Genomic DNA, 18653 nt, shown 5'->3' with positions numbered 1-18653 from the left:
AACGGACAAACTGAACACTGGCTCTAGAGATAGACTTTTGAGTTTTTCACGAGTTTCGCGGCACCACCATGGGGAGGGGTATTCAGTTGGTTGTGATCAGGAACCTCATCTCTAGATGCCACTAAATTTTACACACTGCACCTTTAAAACAACCAATCAAATGGCAAATTACCAGTGGTGGAAGAAATCTCAGACCTTTTGTTCAAGTGAAAGTTCAAATACCCCAACACTAAATGTACCACATTGGCATTTCTGCTTCAGTCAAAGTGTATAGATCCTTGCTCTTAAGTGTACTTAAAGTATTAACTGGTAAGATACTTGTCCTATCCTGCCATAAAACAGAGCTTGCAATTACAATATACAATAAAATAGTATAGGGGGTGTCGATAGGTATTTACAATTATATACAAAAATATAAATAAAAAAATATATATATTTTTTTCAAACTAAAGTAACCTGACTGTGTTGGAAATGCAGAGTAAATAAAATATATATACGTAAGAATGTACAGATACTTGAAAGATGTATTTTGCTGCTGTGCTGAAGTACATTTTTCAAGGGAAGGTATCATTTCCACCACTGCAAATTACACCCCTTAAAACATGCTTTTTTTCCACCTCCTTAAACATATTCAGCTCATGCCGCACTGTATAGGAGCATAGCATTTTCAGCACTTCATCCAAACACCACTCTCCACGTTTTTAAAGTGTATGGCCACTCATGATGCTCTCACTCCTAAAACTCATTCGATTGGGTTTGTTTCTCCTGACCTTTAAAAGTGGAAGCACACCATGGAATTGAAGGTTATCCATCCCACTCAAAATGACAGTAATCATTTTATTTTGATTTTGCGTAGAATGGACTAAAGGAGTGTAAATCCCGAACAATTCCGTAGTGTGCCTTCGCCTCTCACCCCTATGACCACGCTGTAAAGCCAGGCCCTGTAGCTGAAGCAGGGGTGCTTTAGGGGCTCCGCCTGGGCCAGCTGCAGGTCGCTGGCTCTCACGTCCACAGTGTAGCTGTCCCGCTCGGGCCTGTCCCGTTCCAGACCCCTCTCCAGACTCCTGTCGCCCCGTCGCCCCAGCGTGCCGCCCCCCCTGTCCAGGATGGGCATGTGGGTGTAGGTGAACTCCTCCCTGGCCGACAGCTCCTCACGCTGCATCATGGAGACCGGCTGGGTCGCTTCAAAAAGATCCAAGTCGGCACCTGAGAAGGAGCTTCTGGGAGAGGACAACAAAACACACTTGAGAGTTTGTTTTGCAAAGCGACTTTATTTTGGATTACCTACACAATGAACTGCACATTAGTTACAGTTAACTATCTATCTATCTATCTATCTATCTATCTATCTATCTATCTATCTATCTATCTATCTATCTATCTATCTATCTACATTTTTATTTCTCTATTACCTTTTTTATCTATTACTATTATTTAGATAAATTATATTGTTCTATTTTTCTGTTGCTTTTCAATTTTTTAGCTTTTAACTATTTAAAAATGATATGTTTAAATCATCTTATTACTTTAAAATAATAATATTCATAAAAATTACTTTAAAAATAAATGTGATTTTTCCATTATATATATTCTATTTTTGTTTTATATTGATGTAATGATATTATTATATTACAATTATATTATATGACTGCCTATTGTTTTAACGTGAACTACATATCATCAGCAATTAAAATTGCTTGTTGAATGTGTCGGCTCCCTGAATTGGTTTAACATTTAAAAAAATCGGATTCCCAACACAATGCAGTTGAAGAGCAACAAAAGCCATATAATATCAACAGCAAAATGACACTTTGCTCAGAGGATTGTGAGAGGTTGTTACTCAAATCTATTGACTGAAATCTCATCTAATCCATCTATGTGTTATAATATAGGCTTACTGTAATCCACTCCAAACAAGGGAATCAATACCGTAATCCCACCGCAGAGGTTTATTGAAATTGTGTCGCAGTAAACACAAAGGAGCAATTAATCCGGTGAGCCGTGCCGCATTTGACAACAACACCCCCTCTCCTCTCCTTTCCCCCTCATTTCAGCTCCCACTTTCGTTTTCTTTTTTCCTTTTTTAATTACAGTCTTAAGCGAACCCCCCCCCCCCCGCACAACTTTTCCCATCATCTCTCCACTCACCTCCCGTGGTGTCTCTGGCTGTTTCTCCCGGCGGTCTCTTCCCCGACAACGTCTCCCTCAAACAGCTGCAGGGAGGACAGTTTGTTGTTGTCTGTGCTTCATTACACACACCATCTATCTATCTATCTATCTACCCCCCCCTCTTTCCCTCTTTCTAATTTCTTTCACCCTTCCCTTTTCTTCCTTAATATCACATTCTCCCTCCCCGTCTGCCGCGCTCGCAGCTCTCTCTCTCTCGGCCTCGCTCAACTTTCCCGTGAAAAACCCTGAACGAAAAAGTTTAGTGGTGGTTTCAAAGTGAGGAACGAAATTGCATGGCTCCTGAGCTACCGCTCCCCCCCCCCCCTCTCTCCCTCTCTCTCTATCTCTCTCTGCCAGTGGGAGACGGGTCGTGAATGACAAAGAGGGCGGATGAAGGGGTTCACTCAGGGGGAGCTGCTCTGCCAAACTCCCCTCAGCTCCCCCGTTTGCTTCCCCTCGAACAGAGAGGCAGGTCTCAACCCCCTCTCCGAGACGAGACAGAACACTAAACTGACACCAAGTGGCAAATTTCTCTTCAAAGATAAGAGATAGGAGTTGTCATTCAAGCAGCCTTGGGTTTTTATGGAATTCCAAAAACAAAAGGCCATATAATGGGAGCCATCAAGTAGGTCACACATTTGAAAGTGTCTCCCCTCTGGAGGTCCCCACATTGTATTATTTGTGAAGTTCATTTGTAGATATATTGAACATTTGACATTTTTTCCCCTAACTGCATGGAGTTTTTGTGTGTGTGTGTGTGTGTGTTTGTGTGTCTGTGTGTGTGTGTGTGTGTGTGTGTGTGTGTGTCCGTCCATGTGCGTGTGTGTCTGTGTGTGTGTGTGTGTGTGTGTGTGTGTGTGTGCATATATGTTTAAAAGGACAACGCACCACCATTGAAAGGACATTGTGGTTCTCACGACACAGTGTCCTCATAATAATGAATCTCATAATTTTGTTTCCTTATAATCTGAAATTCTTTAATATGTTTTAAATTCATTATATTTGATATGCATCTCCTTATTTACTCTAATGATCATACGTCTGTTTAAAGTCTTTGTGTGTGTGTGTGTGTGTGTGTTTGTGTGTGTGTGTGTGTGTGTGTGTACATGTGTGTGTGTGTGTGTGTGTGTGTGTATGTGTGTGTGTTGGACAGGGCAGGGGCAAAAGAAAAGGTGTAAGGGGAGGGCCTGACAGCAGTTTTTAAAGAGTAACCATAGTAACGGCTGGGACTCCAGTTCCAGTTGCTTCAACCTGACTTGACCATGTTACCGTGCACTTGCTGTGCACACACTTGCCGTGCACGCACTTGCCATGCACACACTTGCCATGCACACCTTTCAGCACATAAGCATGAGGAAGTATGTGTGTCACAGGATTCCACTCAGTCTTCTACATGGAAACACTTTCTCAGCAACACATTGTTCCTGGGCAGCCGTTACTATGGTTACTCATTAAAATGGCAGGCCTCCCCCTCCCTTTTCTTTCGGCCGTGCCCTGTCCAACACACACACACACGTACACACGCACGCACGCAAGCACACACACACACACACACACACACACACACACACACACACAGACGCTCTCTCTCTCTCTCTCTCTCTCTCTCTCTCTCTCTCTCTCGCTCTCTCTCTCCATCTCTCTCTCTCTCTCTCTTTCTGCCACAGAAAAATTACACAGTTTAAGACAATCCCATTGTGTTATTGTGTTGTCATGAATATGATTAAGAGATAAAGGTAAAGGATGAAGAATTTTCAGATTTGGAAGTCAGCGGAGCACATATTCACCAGTGTTTCTTTTACTTGTTGAATGTGATGTGGAAGAATGACAGTGAGAGACGGTCCTGGCAGAATTTACTCCTCCGCTAAACATTATTTTTGTTCCTTAATTCCAACATGAAAAGAGTGCCCTATATCTTCCATTTTGCCTCCAATAATTTCATAAGGCGAGACTCTGCATTTAAAACAATTCTCATTTTTTATGTTTTTTTGTGAAGAAGTATTTCTTAAATAACTATTTTTGAGATCTCACTTTTGAGATGTTGGAAAGGTGTGTTTCCCCGGATTTCACAGGAGCTAGTCTAGTTGAACCCCTCTGCAGCCATGCATTGAGCCAACAAAATTAGAATGCTGGCCATTGCTAAAGTATCTCTTCACTTGACACACAAGGATGATATTGGTATCAATTGGTTCCCGTCCGAATCTAGGTAAAATTGATAAAAAGAAAAATCAAATTTTCCCACCCGAAAAACTGCAGTATCCGTACTTCGGATCATCAGTAGTTTAAGAGATCCATTCGATTGGAAAACTCCCTCACTCCATATACTGTACATCTCGAAAAATTCCAGAGTCAAACCAGGTCGCACTGTGGGGATGTCCTGCCCACGTTGTTCATATGAGGCGTTATGAATAACTGCAGCGTGGCTGGAGGAGTGCTCCCACTTGGCTAGCACTAAAGCAAGTTGGCCACACCCAGGCCAAAGATGACTGTAAATGGAAATCAATACCATCCAACATCTAACATTCTGTAGACAATCAGTCCAGACAGACTAGGGGGAATATTAGACAACCTATGTCTGGCTGGGAGATAGAGGGGGAAGGGAGCTCTCTCTCTCTCTCTCTCTCCCCCTCTCTCTCTCTTATGTAACTATTCATTGACAGCAGTAAAGCAGAACGTCCACATAAACCGTTTACAAAGAGGTTGTTTTTTTTTTCTTTCGCGGGATAGAAAACTTTGAGAACAACGACAGCTTTGTTCCCTCCGCTTCCACGAATGCTTTGATTTCCTCTCTCTTTTAGACACTCTGTTTGAATCCCTCTCTCTCTGACCAGCTTTAAAGGTCCGAAGGTCTGTCTGTGTCTTCTCATGTGAGTGTCTTGACCCTTCTGCTCCATCTGGTTTGGAGCCAATATGCATTTCTACACCTCGGTTATGGCCAAATATTGTTTATGTATTATGTGGAATTCAAGTGTTGTGCAAATGGTTAAAACTCAAGGCATGATTGTATATGTTTGCTGTACATTTTTTTACATGACCAAGGCAGCGTAGCTTCCATCCAACTCAATGGTTTCAAGTCCACTAAAGCCATTGAGTTGGATGGAAGCTATGCTGCCTTGGTCGTTGGGTTTTTGTTGCTGAGGATCGTGTTTTGCATACTATTCTCCATTTTCCACCTGAAATATAAGCTTTGCAAGGATGAAATTAATTGTAACTTTCAACAGCAATAGCTCATTGTGATAAGCTAAAATTGTCGATGAAGAAACTGAGCCACAAAAAAAATCTTTATATTAATCTTTATAGAGGAAACATATATCAAGTCACACGTACAGTACATGTCACGTGGTATAACAGTCCCGCTAAATTCGGCGAACTGCTTCCGCTTTGGGTTCGGGGGCGGAGTGGGTAAACCCTTGGAGCTGGGCTTCGCGTCTCCCACACGATCTGAAGACGTTACTCGACTCGCGACTCATTTAGAGAAGAACGACACACTCCTTTCACTCCTTTCACTCCTTTCCGGCCTTAAAGTGTTCATGCAACTCTTCGAACCGCATCCTCGGACAACTAAAACAGGAAAACAAAAAACAGTCATCCCGTCTGACATGCAACATTTGAACATACAGTATATAGACATTTAAAAGCTATGCTATTTCTATTTTTTTTCCAGCAGCTTCCAATGGTAAGACGTGTGAGAAAAACATATTTTCGTATATGTACATTAACTTACAAGAGGAGCTGTCAATAAATAGCTCAATATTTTATTGACAATATTTACATGACAGTGGGGGTGGGGGGGTGGTTAAAGCCCTCTTTCAATTACCAAAAGTAAATTCCTTAATTTCTATAGTTGCCATCACATTACAGGTACGTACCAATCGTTTGGCCAAGTATGCCAAGAAGAGTAATAAGCTTAGCTGATGTGACTGTAAGTTCACAAAACAAAATAGAGGAATTTTCAGCTCAGGGTTCTGTACTGTTACGTCGATACCGGTCCTTTTTTCCAGTCCATTTTTTGGCCTAAAAAGGGTACTCCAAAGCCACCGGTGCCATATTGCCATTAGATGTTAATTTATCATACTGCCAACTTAACATCTAATCAAAGTACATAGGGGCCACCGCTGAAGCGCCTATTTCCTAGTGCTGTTTCGGGCTTGACTGTACCAGTCCACGTGGATTAGCTGGGTCTCCGACGTCTGCTGCAGGCTACTTTGCTGAGAAATACGTGATGGAGTGACATCTTTGCGTAAACGGATGTAGTACTGGAAGAGTGTAGGTTACGTAAGTTATTCTGATGTGATGCAAAGCGGACGTATGTCACCAGGGCGCATGGATAGACTGGTCACTATCTGCACTAATATAGAACAGGGAGTGGACTAGCGGTGGAGGAGCTTCCCAGCTGGACACGTCGCAGTAGGGCGGTCTACGCTTTCCTCAAGAGTCAGGACACTCAATGCGTTGCTGAGGGACAGGAATCATTTCCATGACGACTCTGTCCCAGGGGGCCCGGCGGACTCAAACGATGGATCCCTTAGAGGAGGACAGGTGGATGGACTGGATGCGGTTGGCCAGCGTTTTCTCCAGGTCCTGCAGGATGTTGCAGCCGGGGCTGTCCGGCGGCGCGTCGTACAGCAGCAGTTTGAAGGGCTCCAGCTCGATCAGCACCACCATGTTCTTCAGGAAGTAGCCTTCGATGTAGGACGCCAGGGCTGGAGCATCAAGAAACTGGGAAGACAGGGCAGAGAAGGCCTTTAACAGAGGAAACAGTATGTATTACAAAGCTACAGGGATGTCGTGTATTACTGAAGAATTTGAGATCTTCCTAACCTACAGATCAGTTTCCAGCCAAATACAGCTTTATTTATGGTTAGGGTTCTCCATGGGATTTCCATTGCGTTGGGATAACCCTAACCCTAACCCTAACCCTAACGCTGAATTTAACCCTAACCCTGTCCTAAAAATTCAGACGCAATCCAGATACAGAAATGCAGTTTCAAAACCGATTGAAAAGCCAGATTAAAAAATTCTGACCAAATCCAAACCGGGAAATACAGCTTAAAACCTATTTAAAAGCCAGACTTAAAAATTTAGAACACAAACAACACTTCAATCCAGATTTAAAAAATCCAGATGTAATCCAGACACGGAAATACATTTTTTTATTAAAAAAAATTCTGATTATGAGGTTCAGTCCAGATACGGGAATACATTTCTGAAACCCGAACTGAAGCCTTCAGACACAATCCAGCTGCGAAAAAAATAATTTCTTCAAAAATCAGAGACAATCCAACTACAAAATACAGCCTTTTTTTCAAATCAGACTTGAAATCCGGATAGCGTTTTCCATGAAAATGGTGACCAAAAACCTTAAAGTCAGAAGTTCAAAGCCCTTTTCTTGGGCAACTGATAGACACAAAATACATTTTTTATTTATACCCTTTACATGAATAATGGAGTGGGTGATATAGGAATGGAGAGCTGCGGATAACGTGTGCCGGGCACTGCATTGCCTTTGCCACCGCAGTTCAACTGCTCAGTCAACGGACTGGGGGGGTGTCATCAAGATTAGTTTTAATAACCTAACCTTAACCCTAACCCTGACAGTAGAGGCACCCTGCTTGGCTACAGAACATTATATGATATTCTATTTTAGACTAGCTTTGGAGAGGTTTTGCTCTCAACCTTGGTGTGGTTGTAGATCTCCACGCAGGTCTCTGTGTTTATGTTTTTGGAGCAGATGATCTCACAGTGCCTCTGCAGCGCCTCCAACTGGAAGAACTTGGCAGCGGACAGAAGCTGCGTGACAAACGACAAACAACAACCCGACCGGAATCACAGTCAGTCAAATTCTCCCTTAGAGACACCCACATCATGGGCTTGGAGATTAAACTTGAACTGCAAAACCCAATGAACTTAAGTTGATTGGTGGGATAGGGGGAGAGGGGTGACCTCACCTCCATCACATCACTGTTCCTGATGTGCAGAGCATCTGTTCCGCCGCAGTAAAGGTACTGCATCACCAGCTGCAAAAACCAAAATCAATGTGAAAATGTGAATTGACAACGGCACCTGAGCTGACCGTGAGGTTTCATCATTGAATATAAAAAGCAGCAATTTGGAAGAACATGTTGTGAATGCATCGATCAAATCTGACCAGAAAGTATCATTTTTGAGTCAGATTAGAATGATGACCGAAAGATGTCATTACCTGAAAGATGTGATACTTGACATGGCTTATTTCAATGCACGTGTTTTCACCTGAGGGCCTGTTCGCTAGAAGAGACTTGAACCTTGGAAATAAATTAAATATCCAGCCATTAGCCCACAGGGTAAGGAAGGAAGAAGGGAAGAGAGAAAAAAGAACAGAGAGACAGACGAAGCAGAAGACGAGGGGAAAAGGGGGGGGGACACGTGAAAAGAATTGATCACCGTGCATAAACATGGATACGGTATTAAACAGTAGTATAGGGCAACTTTGAATAATTCCCTAATAACCCAACTTTTAGCAGCATGTGCCATAATGAGGCCCGGCCGCCGTGACGTGGGCAAGTCATGGATCAATTCTAAATAGTTTTTCCCCCCATCAAGCCGTTCTTGTGGGAGAAAGCCGACAGAAGATCACTTCTGTGGCACTTCATTACGGCTCCATCACTCTCTGGAAATAGAACATGATGTGAACGTCCAGCCCGTGTCCCGCCCAGCAGCGACAGAGAGGAGTGACCTTATGGATCCGCGGGGAGAAAAGCCTTCAAACAAGCTCCATGACCAGGTCATGGAGCTATATTCAAATTGTGATACAAAATGCCTTTGTGAGGACATTTTGTATCCTAAATCACCGCTGAGAATCCCTTCACGTTTTCTGTGATCTTACCTGCTGGAAGCTGTGAAGAGAAGCACCTTGTGTGCGTAAAAGGGTTTCCCTTCCACTAGGAAGGTCACGTCTGACATCTCCTTGTTGTTAAGGAAGTGAGGGTCTGAAAGACACATGACACCAAGTTCTAGACGAGACAAATACTATATCTATAAAGCATTCCCAGCTTCCATTTCAGACTTTAGGCACTAGGTGGCATTTTTACACTGCTCAAAGTCAATTTAATGCTCAGCCTGGATCGGTGGCGTGGGCTCACGGGCACCAGAAGCAGGTTTTCAATCCAAAGCAAACTTTTTGCCAGCTCGTTTATTTCACTGATTCCAGGAGAAGAAGAGAGAAGCAGCTGGCTAAGACATTAATTGGAACGGGTACGTTCACACCCTCATTCCTCTCCGGCGAATGTTTAGTTGAAATGGGAATTTTGCATTTGCCCTTCCCTTAAAAAAACCTTTTCTCGGCCGTTGTGGTGTCTCTCAGGATTGCTGTTTAACGCAGCCAAACTGTGAAGAACATAAACGCATTATAGCTTTACATCTTTCCAAATGACAAATCTCTCTGAAAGGACTCCGCAGAGAAATTTTGCCGGTGTTTTGCATTTAATGCATGTACTATTATTGCCACTTAAGCTGTAAGTGAGTCGCTGCCTTCTTTGGCATTTTCTCAACTTGAAGTTTTGAAGAATCGGGTGCTTGGTGTTTAAAAAAAAACAAAACAGCTTTGCGTTTCTGCGAATGATTGTTGACAGCCTGACTCGGCCCAATGATAAATACCCTGACAAATCCTCTTTAATTTGAATAATTCTACAAAGTGACAAATGTTCCCGACAAATAGTCTTTTCAATAACCTACAGGGAGGGACAGAAAGATCCCTCATTGTAGCCGAACGTCACAACAAGGTTTTTACACAGTTTGTTTCCCTTTCATTGAGACAGAATTACTCTCATAGATCATGGCGGATTTGCCTCGTCATTTTTTTACGATGTACTTGTTAGAATTGCAAATAAACATTCACCTTTCCATAAGTACAGAGTGAAGAGCAGATGTAACCCCTTGTCTACTGCTGAGTTATCAAGTTTACGGCACGAGAGAATTGGTTGCAGAGTTTATGCACTATTGTACGTCTCAAATTAAGATAGTCCAAGTCTAAGAGAATAATTCTTTTCCTGTTACCACAGAAAATCTGAACAACCCCAGAAAATTCTGGAAAGTCATTCAATCTGTGTCTGTCTGAAATGTTTGCCTGCTGTCCGGGCCAGGTCTCCCTTGCAAAAGAGATCCTGGACGTCAACTGGACGGCACCACTACCTGGTTAAAATAAGGTTAAATAGTACAAATCCTTATTAGAAACACAGTTAGGTGAGAAGGGGCCGGTTGTGTCATCATGCAGGGAAACGTAAGAATGGGGCAATGCCGCTCCTAAATCCTGAATCTTATGTATTGGTCGATACCAAAGACCAATCAGACCCATTACCTGTATATGTTGGGGGATCATTACAACGTGACGGTGCATTGGTATATTCATTTTCCCATCTAAGTGTCGTATCTATCAAAATATCAAGTCACTTTCCCTTAATATCCAACATGTCATCCAATGTGCTACCCTTTTTTAGACTGGTATCACTCCATCCCCAATGGAGTCCAATAAACCGTGAGTGACGAGTAACAGCCGCACTACACCATTAAGGTACCACATTTGGCGGTTTAATTGGCAGCCTCCGGCAGTGTCACCACTGAAGGACGGGAGACCGCGGACCTTAAAGTCCCTTAACGAGAGAGAAATTTTCCCTCGGGGAGCAGAATCGCACACCAAAGATGGCGGAGGCGTCCGCGCTTTGCTCTCACCCAGGCGCGACGACTGTTTCCTCTTGATCTCGCCGAGCTTCGGGATAGGGTAGGGTCCGTAGCATTGGGTGAAGATCACAGAAAGCTGCTGGCTGATCACCTCGTTCTGATGAAAGCATTAGAAAAACATGACATTAGGTCAGTTTAGGGGACGCTTCTGTACAAAGAGGCTTTGGAGATCTTATTCGTACAACGACTGAGGCAGCCATGCAAGGCTCATCAGGAGCAGTTTGGGGGTTAAGGGTTTTAAGGACAGCATGATAGCAGGAGGAGCCGGGAATCTAATCAAATCGGCAATTCTGAGCCACTGGCCCAAAACAATTTCAGAGGTGAGTCAGATTTCAACAAAAATGTGGCTTTCTTTAGCCTAGGACAAAGCTCTTTAAAAAAACCCTTTTTGGTTCTCTCCCCGGCCTCTGTGTCAGACTCAAACTCTCTTTTTACATTTGAATTAAAGAGGAAAATCTCATATTTATGACCAACTTGCACCTTTAAAACGGGACGAGACGATTATCACCGTTGATTTAATAAATCCGACGGTCCCTGCCTGAGATGAATGGGGGACATTATGCGACGGGGGCTCAGCCAGGAGTGAGACAGAGAAAGATGAAAAAGAAAGAAAGAGAGAGAGAGAGAGAGACGGGAGAAAAAACTCAGATTCGACACCCCCACTACACCGCACACACACACACACACACACACACACACTTCTCTCCGGCGTGCCCGGGTGGTTGTCTGTGTGGTCCTGTAGCTGAGGGGAGGGACCGGGGGAGGCACGGTGGGAGGGACGACGGTATTCAGATGAATCATTGGTGTGTGGCGCCGCAAATCCCCTCCGTTCTCAGCCGGCACTGGAGCGTAGCACCAACAGACACTTTTTAACAGACTCTTGTTCCACCGGGGAAAGGGAAGACCAAATGTGCAATTCGGCGGTACTTATTTTGTCCTATACAAAAGCTACAGCTAAACTAAAGCGATTAATTTATGCCCCCCTCCCCCTTAAATACACCCCAGTGAAGTAGAGATTACACAGAAATATCTGCTCACAAAGTCCCTGTGCCCGATGAATACCAGAGAGCTGTAATTGCATTCAAAGAAAAGATGGATGGCCTCTATTTTAAAGGCCCCACATGTAGGGGAAAGATGGGGCTCACCGGCTCCAAAACACAGACGAGAAGGGCCTGACACAAAAGGTACGGATCGTTAGGAACTTATCGAACCCGTCGGGAGCGACTCGCCCGAGGCAAAGGAAAAGTGGATGAAGCAGGCAAGAGCAGTCATAAACCAAAGAGATGTAAAGATGAAATTGCAAAACTAACGGGAGAAGAACCATAAATCACGTGAAGGTGAAAAAAATGGAATGGAATTGAAAGCTCCGACGGCAAAAGAGATAGAACGAGATGAACTGATGAGGCTGATTAATAATGATGATAATAATAATAATAATAATAGTCATAGAAAAAAAGTATTTTTTAATAGTAATAGCTAAAATGTTTAAAAGTAATCAAACAAATAGAAAAAAAAAATATTTTTGAAATAAATAAAAGCTAAAAACTGAAAAGTAATGGGAAAAAATAGATAAATATTATTTATTTTTGAATATAGTAATAGATAAGAAATTAAAAAGTTATAAGAAAAAAAAACCATGATTTTAAAAGATAAAATAGCAAATGCAATGAACCTAAACAATTAACAAAAAAATAGAGGAAAAAATGGCAATATACAATGAACCTAAAAAAAACACTAAACAATAAACATGTGTTTCTGTGAAAAAATAGCAGATTTTATAACTCTGAAGCTGTCAGCAACACTAATAAAATGTCAAACCAGGACAGTGGACAGACAGCTTGTCAACGTGACTTCTTACGGAGATAAATGAGAATTGATTGATTTTGAACCTTGCTGGCCCTGAGGATCTGGAACATGAGTGGCAGGCCGTGCGTGATGAGCTCCTCGGTGTACTCCTCCTCCTCGATGCAGCTGAACTCCTTCAGCAGGCCCTGGATCAGCGGCCGCCGGTGTTGCTGGAAGCACGTGAGCAGCGACTCCAGCCACGTATGCAGCGTCCACGGTACCCCTGCCGAGGAGAGAGACACTGTCACGGCGGGTCGGCATGCCAATGAAAATAAAATATAACAGTGAATCATTTTTCATTTGTGATCTAAATTAATTATGATGAGAAGATATGACCCTAAAGTTCCACAAGATTAGCATTTTGGTTGAATATATCACACTTTAAATCACTAGATAGTTCAGAGATTGTAAAGATTATATAGCAGTCCTATGTCTAAGACTGGTATATTGATATTTGATTGATAGTTTTTTTTTGTATTTTAATAAAAGTTCATTAATTGGTTTAAAAATGATCATAATTTCTAAAATTCAATTTGGAGCCCCCCCCATGCTCTATAATGTAATAAAAGCTAATAAAAGCTACTTATATGCAATGGGGAATATCTGCAATTAGACCAGTAATGTCAGTTTTTAAGAGTAGAGTAAGAAAGACTATTATTTTAACTCAATCTGTTACTTGTAACACATGCAATGTGTTAGTGCTAGTGCCAAAATAATATAGATAAAATATAATCTATCAAAAAATAGTAATACTGTAACTAAAAATGTAAAGAAATGTAATGAAAAAAAATTGAAAAATATAATTGATGAAAAAATAGTAATTGCTAAAAAACGTAAATTAGAAAAATACAATTTATTTTGCAGGTTGTAATTGATATAGATATTATGTGATTGATATTTTGTAAAATCCCCTATGATTACCATGATAATAAATACTTCCATATCTCCTACTGTTAGGTACAGTATCGATAGCGCGATCGGGAATCCACAACGCTCAGAATTCTGACCGAGGCTGCGTATGTCGATGGTGATGTCCACGTGCCCGTGCTCTGCGCTGTGGTACATAGCCTCCTTCAGAGCCTTGAGCTTGGCCTTCCCCGTGCGGACCAGGTCCATGTGTGTGGGGCTCCGGCCCTCCAGCTCCGAGCCCTCGGCCAGAATCTCCTCCAGGGAGAGGACGTCTCCCTTTCCCCCCTTCTCCGTCTGCGACAGCAGCTTGCGGAACACGTTTCTGGGAGATAAAACCATTTCACACCAAAATGTTTCAGGATGATTTGTTTGTTCATGCAAATGTTGTCCCTAAGGCTTCTCTTATGTATTGCTTTTGGATATGGATGTGTGGTTTCATGCCTGTACCTGACACAGCAGTTTCTTAAAGTCATTTCTGGCTTGATCGAGCTTCATTGAAACACTCCCCAATAGCATATACAATACACATACAATACAATACACCTGCTGATGTGTCAATTTCACGGATATGCTCTGTGAAGTTTTTGTCTCTGTCTAAGAGAATTGAACGCGGTGGGACGGAATAGCGAGAGTGCATAACTTCTGTGTATTTGTGTGTGTGTGTGTGTGTGTGTGTGTGTGTGTGTGTGTGTGTCCATAACTATGCTAAAGCTATGTTTTCATTACTTACGATGCATCAATAACAATATTGCGATCAGATGTTGGTCAACCATGTTAATACAGGCTACTGCCATCAGCAGATATACTGTAGGCAATATAATCATAAATACAGTGGTACCTTGATTTACGAGCGCACTAAAATACAAGTTTTCCGAGTTATGAGCCGTCGTTCCGTCGATTGTTTGAACTGATTTGCGAGCAAAAATGTGAGTCACGGGGAGTGAGCTTCAGGTACGCCGCCGATAGTTGGTGTGGCGAGCGAATCCGGCCAGCATCACGCGTCTCGCTCCCTCACTTCACGTGGTTACCTGAGCGTGGAAGCATCTCTTTTGTGTTTTGTGCTCGCGTTTTGTGCTTTTTGTTCAGTTATTTTGCCAAAAAAAATAAATTCTATCCATGGGTCCTAAGAAAATAAGTGCTGAGAAGAAGAAGCGGATGATGTCGATTGACTTAAAGCATGAAATCATAGAAAAACATGAGCGAGGTGTGCGTGTGATGGAATCGGCAAATTTTTTAAGTTAAGCGAAAGTGAAGTGAAAAAAAAATAAAATAAATTTTAGCAGTTAATTTCAGCATTAAAGTGTAGCAACAAACGAAAACGACCGAAAAAGCACGAAACAAACTCCTCCACCCTCCACCTCCACCAGCATCTTCCGTTAGTCCGAGTCGTCTGATCTTCAAGGTAAATACACTTTATAAAACCAGTTTATTTCTTTTAATTCTCTTTTATTATGTTTTATTATGTTTTTATACAATATTTGTTAATTATAAATACATCTTTCTTATTTAAAAACACGTAACAAAAAAAAATTGGGGTGGTTTTTGGGGGGCTGGAACGGATGAATGGCTAATGGGGAAAATTGATTTGCTATACGAGCAGATTGAATTACAAGCTCTGTCACGGAACAAATTAAACTCGTCAGTCAAAGTACCACTGTAATCATATATATATGGCATGTAAAAAAAAAAAGATTCTACAGATAACATTAATAAAAAGTAATAATCCAAACATTAGGTTTTCTGTGCTTCCTTATTCCAATAACTCCTTCCGAACATCCCTGTGTGTCTTACCTGTGGCCGTGTGCTGCTGCCAGGCTGTAGGAGTTCATGTCCCCCTGGGGGGCCGTGGAGATGCCGTTGCGATAAGTGGTTCCCACCATAGGGTCGGCCCCCCTCTCTAGCAGCAGGCTCACCAGCTCAAAGTTACCTAGGGATGCAAGGTGCCCAGTTCGGTCATCTCAATCCCACACCTGGCCGTGCTACGGGGTGGGCGTATGCACACTATTGATGGAAGGCTCGGCTCCTTTTTTGAGAATCGGTTCTTGACGAGTCACTTAGTAAAAAAGGGTTTTCATTGATTAAGTTTGTCTAATGTTTGGTGAGGGAGGAGGACTTCTGATGACCGATGAACGAGAGTCAGAACAGTCGGCTCGGCTCTGAGTTGTGAATGGAATTCTTACAGGAATCATTCAAGTCACAATGCACATGCGTCAAATGAAGCTCAGGGATCTTCTCATTTTAGGAATTGATTCAGGATTCAGATTTGGGATATTTCCAACTCATTTCATTCATGGTTTGAGAGTCGAGACTCGGATAATCGAAGTTCAGACTTGTTAAATCGAGATTCAGACTCGGCGAATCTTGGCACGTCTGGCTGCAGTTACAGAGTCACAAATAAAAGTGAATGAACGACTCTTTTACTGAGTGACCCCCAACCCCTGAGTTGTTTAAAACTCGCAACAAATGAATCATTTGCGATCTTGCACACACCCCCGCTACTGTGAAGCTGCTACTAGAACAGCAATACAGGCTGTGAGATTAGTTTTTAAATTGAGTGAATGAGCTTGTGATAGGTAAACATTGTCATTAACAGTTAGCCGTCCTGTCGGCTGCCTGCAGTTGGCGCACATGATTCTGTGCCCCACCTGAGTCTGCGCCATATGCTCTATCAATGAGTGCACTCAGAGGTAATAATTTGCTGTGTACGGTCGGCCAGCTGGTGTTTCCAGTTCGGTTAAGTCCACTGGCCGACCGTCGTTGCGGAAGCCTGTCTCGTGTTGCAGCGTGGTACCTGCAGCGGCAGCCAGCTGTAGCGGGGTGTCGGTGTAATTCTCCATGCCGTCCCGCAGGGACCCCTCGATGTTGGCTCTGGCATCCAGCAACAGCTGTGGATGTTTTGGGGAGCGGGGTGTTTGGGGGTCGTGGGGAAGCGGACAGAGAAAGTCAGTTGAGTATTAATCACAGAGTCAGTGGGTTTGGGTTGTTCTCGTCTCACGGTTCGCGTGCCGCTCATTATACCACGCAGCAACATGGCGCCTGAGAGACACTTTATTAGAGATTCATGAGGATCGTCTCATATTTCATCTCAGAAACAGTGAGCAATCTCATCACGAGGCTTTTTAAATCAAGACTCTACCTCTTGTAACTCCATTTCTAGGTCGGTCTGCCATACAATGATTTGAAAATGCCATACAGTTGAAGCAAATATCTTGTAAAATGTAGTCTTTTTAATTACTAAATTCACCCTTTTCTCTCACTCATTTGATCTACTTAGATACCGCATGTGATCCATTTTATATTGGGATTTAAAGCTTTTAAATTAAGCGGAAAGAACATTCAAAAAGTAAACTAAATGAGGTAAACAAGTTCGATAACCATTAGGCCGTGGTCTTTCAGCATTTGGCTAAACCGATTTACTCTGGACCATTTGCACAATGGACAATATAAAAGGCATGCGCAAAACATTTGATAATTTGTTCCAGCTTGCAGCTTGTCAGACTAAAGCTGCTCTTCCGAGATTAATGTGAAAAAAAACCCTCCACAAAACTACCTTCCAGCTAGTTACATTATTAGTTATGCAAAAACATGCAGAAACAAATACTGTAAAACCATCACAAATGAGAAAAGTAATTTAGCTAAGAGTCATCGTCATTATCACACCCTACCATGATCCTTCCTTTGATGACAAAAACTGACATAACAAGACAACCATGAAAGCTGAAGCACGACTGAGGGTGCGGACAGAAAATCCCAGATGAGAAAAAAGGACGTCACTACCTGCACCACAGGCACATGTCCGTGCAACACGGCGAAAGTAAGTGGCGTCCCCTGCCTCGTTTCGGGATACACTGAGGGATGCCTGTGCACTGAGTTTGGAACCTGGGGAAGTGATACAGGTGGGTAGTTGGGAGAGGGATAGGTGGGTTGTTAGGTAGTTGGTAGGTAGGTAGGTAGGTAGGTAGGTAATGAGGTAGGTGGTAGATGGTAGGTAGGTAGGTAGGTAGGTAGGTAGGTAGATAGTATGGTGGTAGATAGGTGGTAGGTAGGTGGGTAGCAGGTAGGTATGCGGCAGGTAGATAGATTGTAGGTAGGTAGGTAAGTAGGTAGGTAGGTAGGTAGATAAGTAGGTAGGTAGGTAGGTAAGGAGGTAGGTGGTAGATGGTAGGCAGGTAGGTGGTAGGGAAGTAAGTAGGTGATAAGTAGATAGGGGGTAGGTAGGTGGCAGGTAAGTAGGTAGGTAAGTACATATGTGGTATATGGTATGTAGGTAGGTAGGTAGGTGGTAGGTAAGTAAGTAGGTGGTAGGTAGTTGGTAGGTAGGTAAGTGGTAGATGGTAGGTAGATAGGTAGGTAGGTAGGTGGTAGGTAAGTAAGTAGGTGGTAGGTAGGTGGTAGGTAGTTGGTAGGTAGGTAAGTGGTAGATGGTAAGTAGATAGGTAGGTAGGTGGTAGGTAAGTAAGTAGGTGGTAGGTAGGTGGTAGGTAGTTGGTAGGTAGGTAAGTGGTAGATGGTAGGTAGATAGGTAGGTAGGTGGTAGGTAAGTAAGTAGGTGGTAGGTAGGTGGTAGGTAGTTGGTAGGTAGGTAAGTGGTGGATGGTAAGTAGATAGGTAGGTAGGTGGTAGGTAAGTAAGTAGGTGGTAGGTAGGTGGTAGGTAGTTGGTAGGTAGGTAAGTGGTAGATGGTAGGTAGATAGGTAGGTAGGTGGTAGGTAAGTAAGTAGGTGGTATGTAGGTGGGAGGTAGGTAAGGAGTTAGGTGGTAGATGGTAGGTAGGTGGTAGGTAAGTAGGTAGATGGTAGGTATGTAGATTGGAAGGTGGTAGATGGTAGGTAAGTGGTAGTTGGTAGGTAAGTAGGTAGATAGATTAGAAGGTGGTAGATGGTAGGTAGGTGGTAGGTAAGTAGGTAGGTGGTAGATGGTAGGTATGTAGTTGGTATGTGGTAGATGGTAGGTGGAAGGTAAGTAGGTAGGTAGGTAGGTAGGTAGGTAGGGGTAACGGAAGGGTGAGGGAGACA

At 42.9% G+C, this 18653-nt stretch overlaps 2 protein-coding genes across 4 annotated transcripts in view; both read right to left on the bottom strand.

The window, feature by feature from the left end:
• mlc1 (modulator of VRAC current 1) overlaps positions 1-1165 on the bottom strand; it is a gene marked incomplete at both ends in the record, with an annotated part of 4690 nt that extends 3525 nt beyond the window's left edge. The window contains one exon of the mRNA XM_080001728.1: positions 914-1165. Within this exon, the coding sequence (XP_079857854.1) occupies positions 914-1165 (252 nt within the window). The remainder of the gene's footprint in view (positions 1-913) is intronic.
• A 4319-nt stretch (positions 1166-5484) lies between these two features.
• btbd11b (BTB (POZ) domain containing 11b) overlaps positions 5485-18653 on the bottom strand; it is a 91279-nt gene continuing 78110 nt past the window's right edge. For 2 of the 3 annotated variants that reach the window (XM_080002034.1, XM_080002036.1), the window contains 11 exons: positions 17416-17517; positions 16430-16523; positions 15430-15565; positions 13737-13960; positions 12774-12952; positions 10876-10981; positions 9035-9137; positions 8372-8453; positions 8118-8186; positions 7846-7959; positions 5485-6888 (listed from right to left, as the gene is read on the bottom strand). In XM_080002034.1, the coding sequence (XP_079858160.1) occupies positions 6679-6888; positions 7846-7959; positions 8118-8186; positions 8372-8453; positions 9035-9137; positions 10876-10981; positions 12774-12952; positions 13737-13960; positions 15430-15565; positions 16430-16523; positions 17416-17517 (1419 nt within the window). In that variant the 3' untranslated portion in view covers positions 5485-6678. The remainder of the gene's footprint in view (positions 6889-7845; positions 7960-8117; positions 8187-8371; positions 8454-9034; positions 9138-10875; positions 10982-12773; positions 12953-13736; positions 13961-15429; positions 15566-16429; positions 16524-17415; positions 17518-18653) is intronic. The other variant, XM_080002035.1, reaches the window with a different exon arrangement.

This window comes from Zeus faber, assembly GCF_960531495.2.
Source record: "Zeus faber genome assembly, chromosome: 6".
Classification (NCBI taxonomy): Eukaryota; Metazoa; Chordata; class Actinopteri; order Zeiformes; family Zeidae; genus Zeus; species Zeus faber.
Note: the sequence above shows the minus strand (reverse complement) of the source record. Positions and strands in the feature narration are given on the sequence as shown.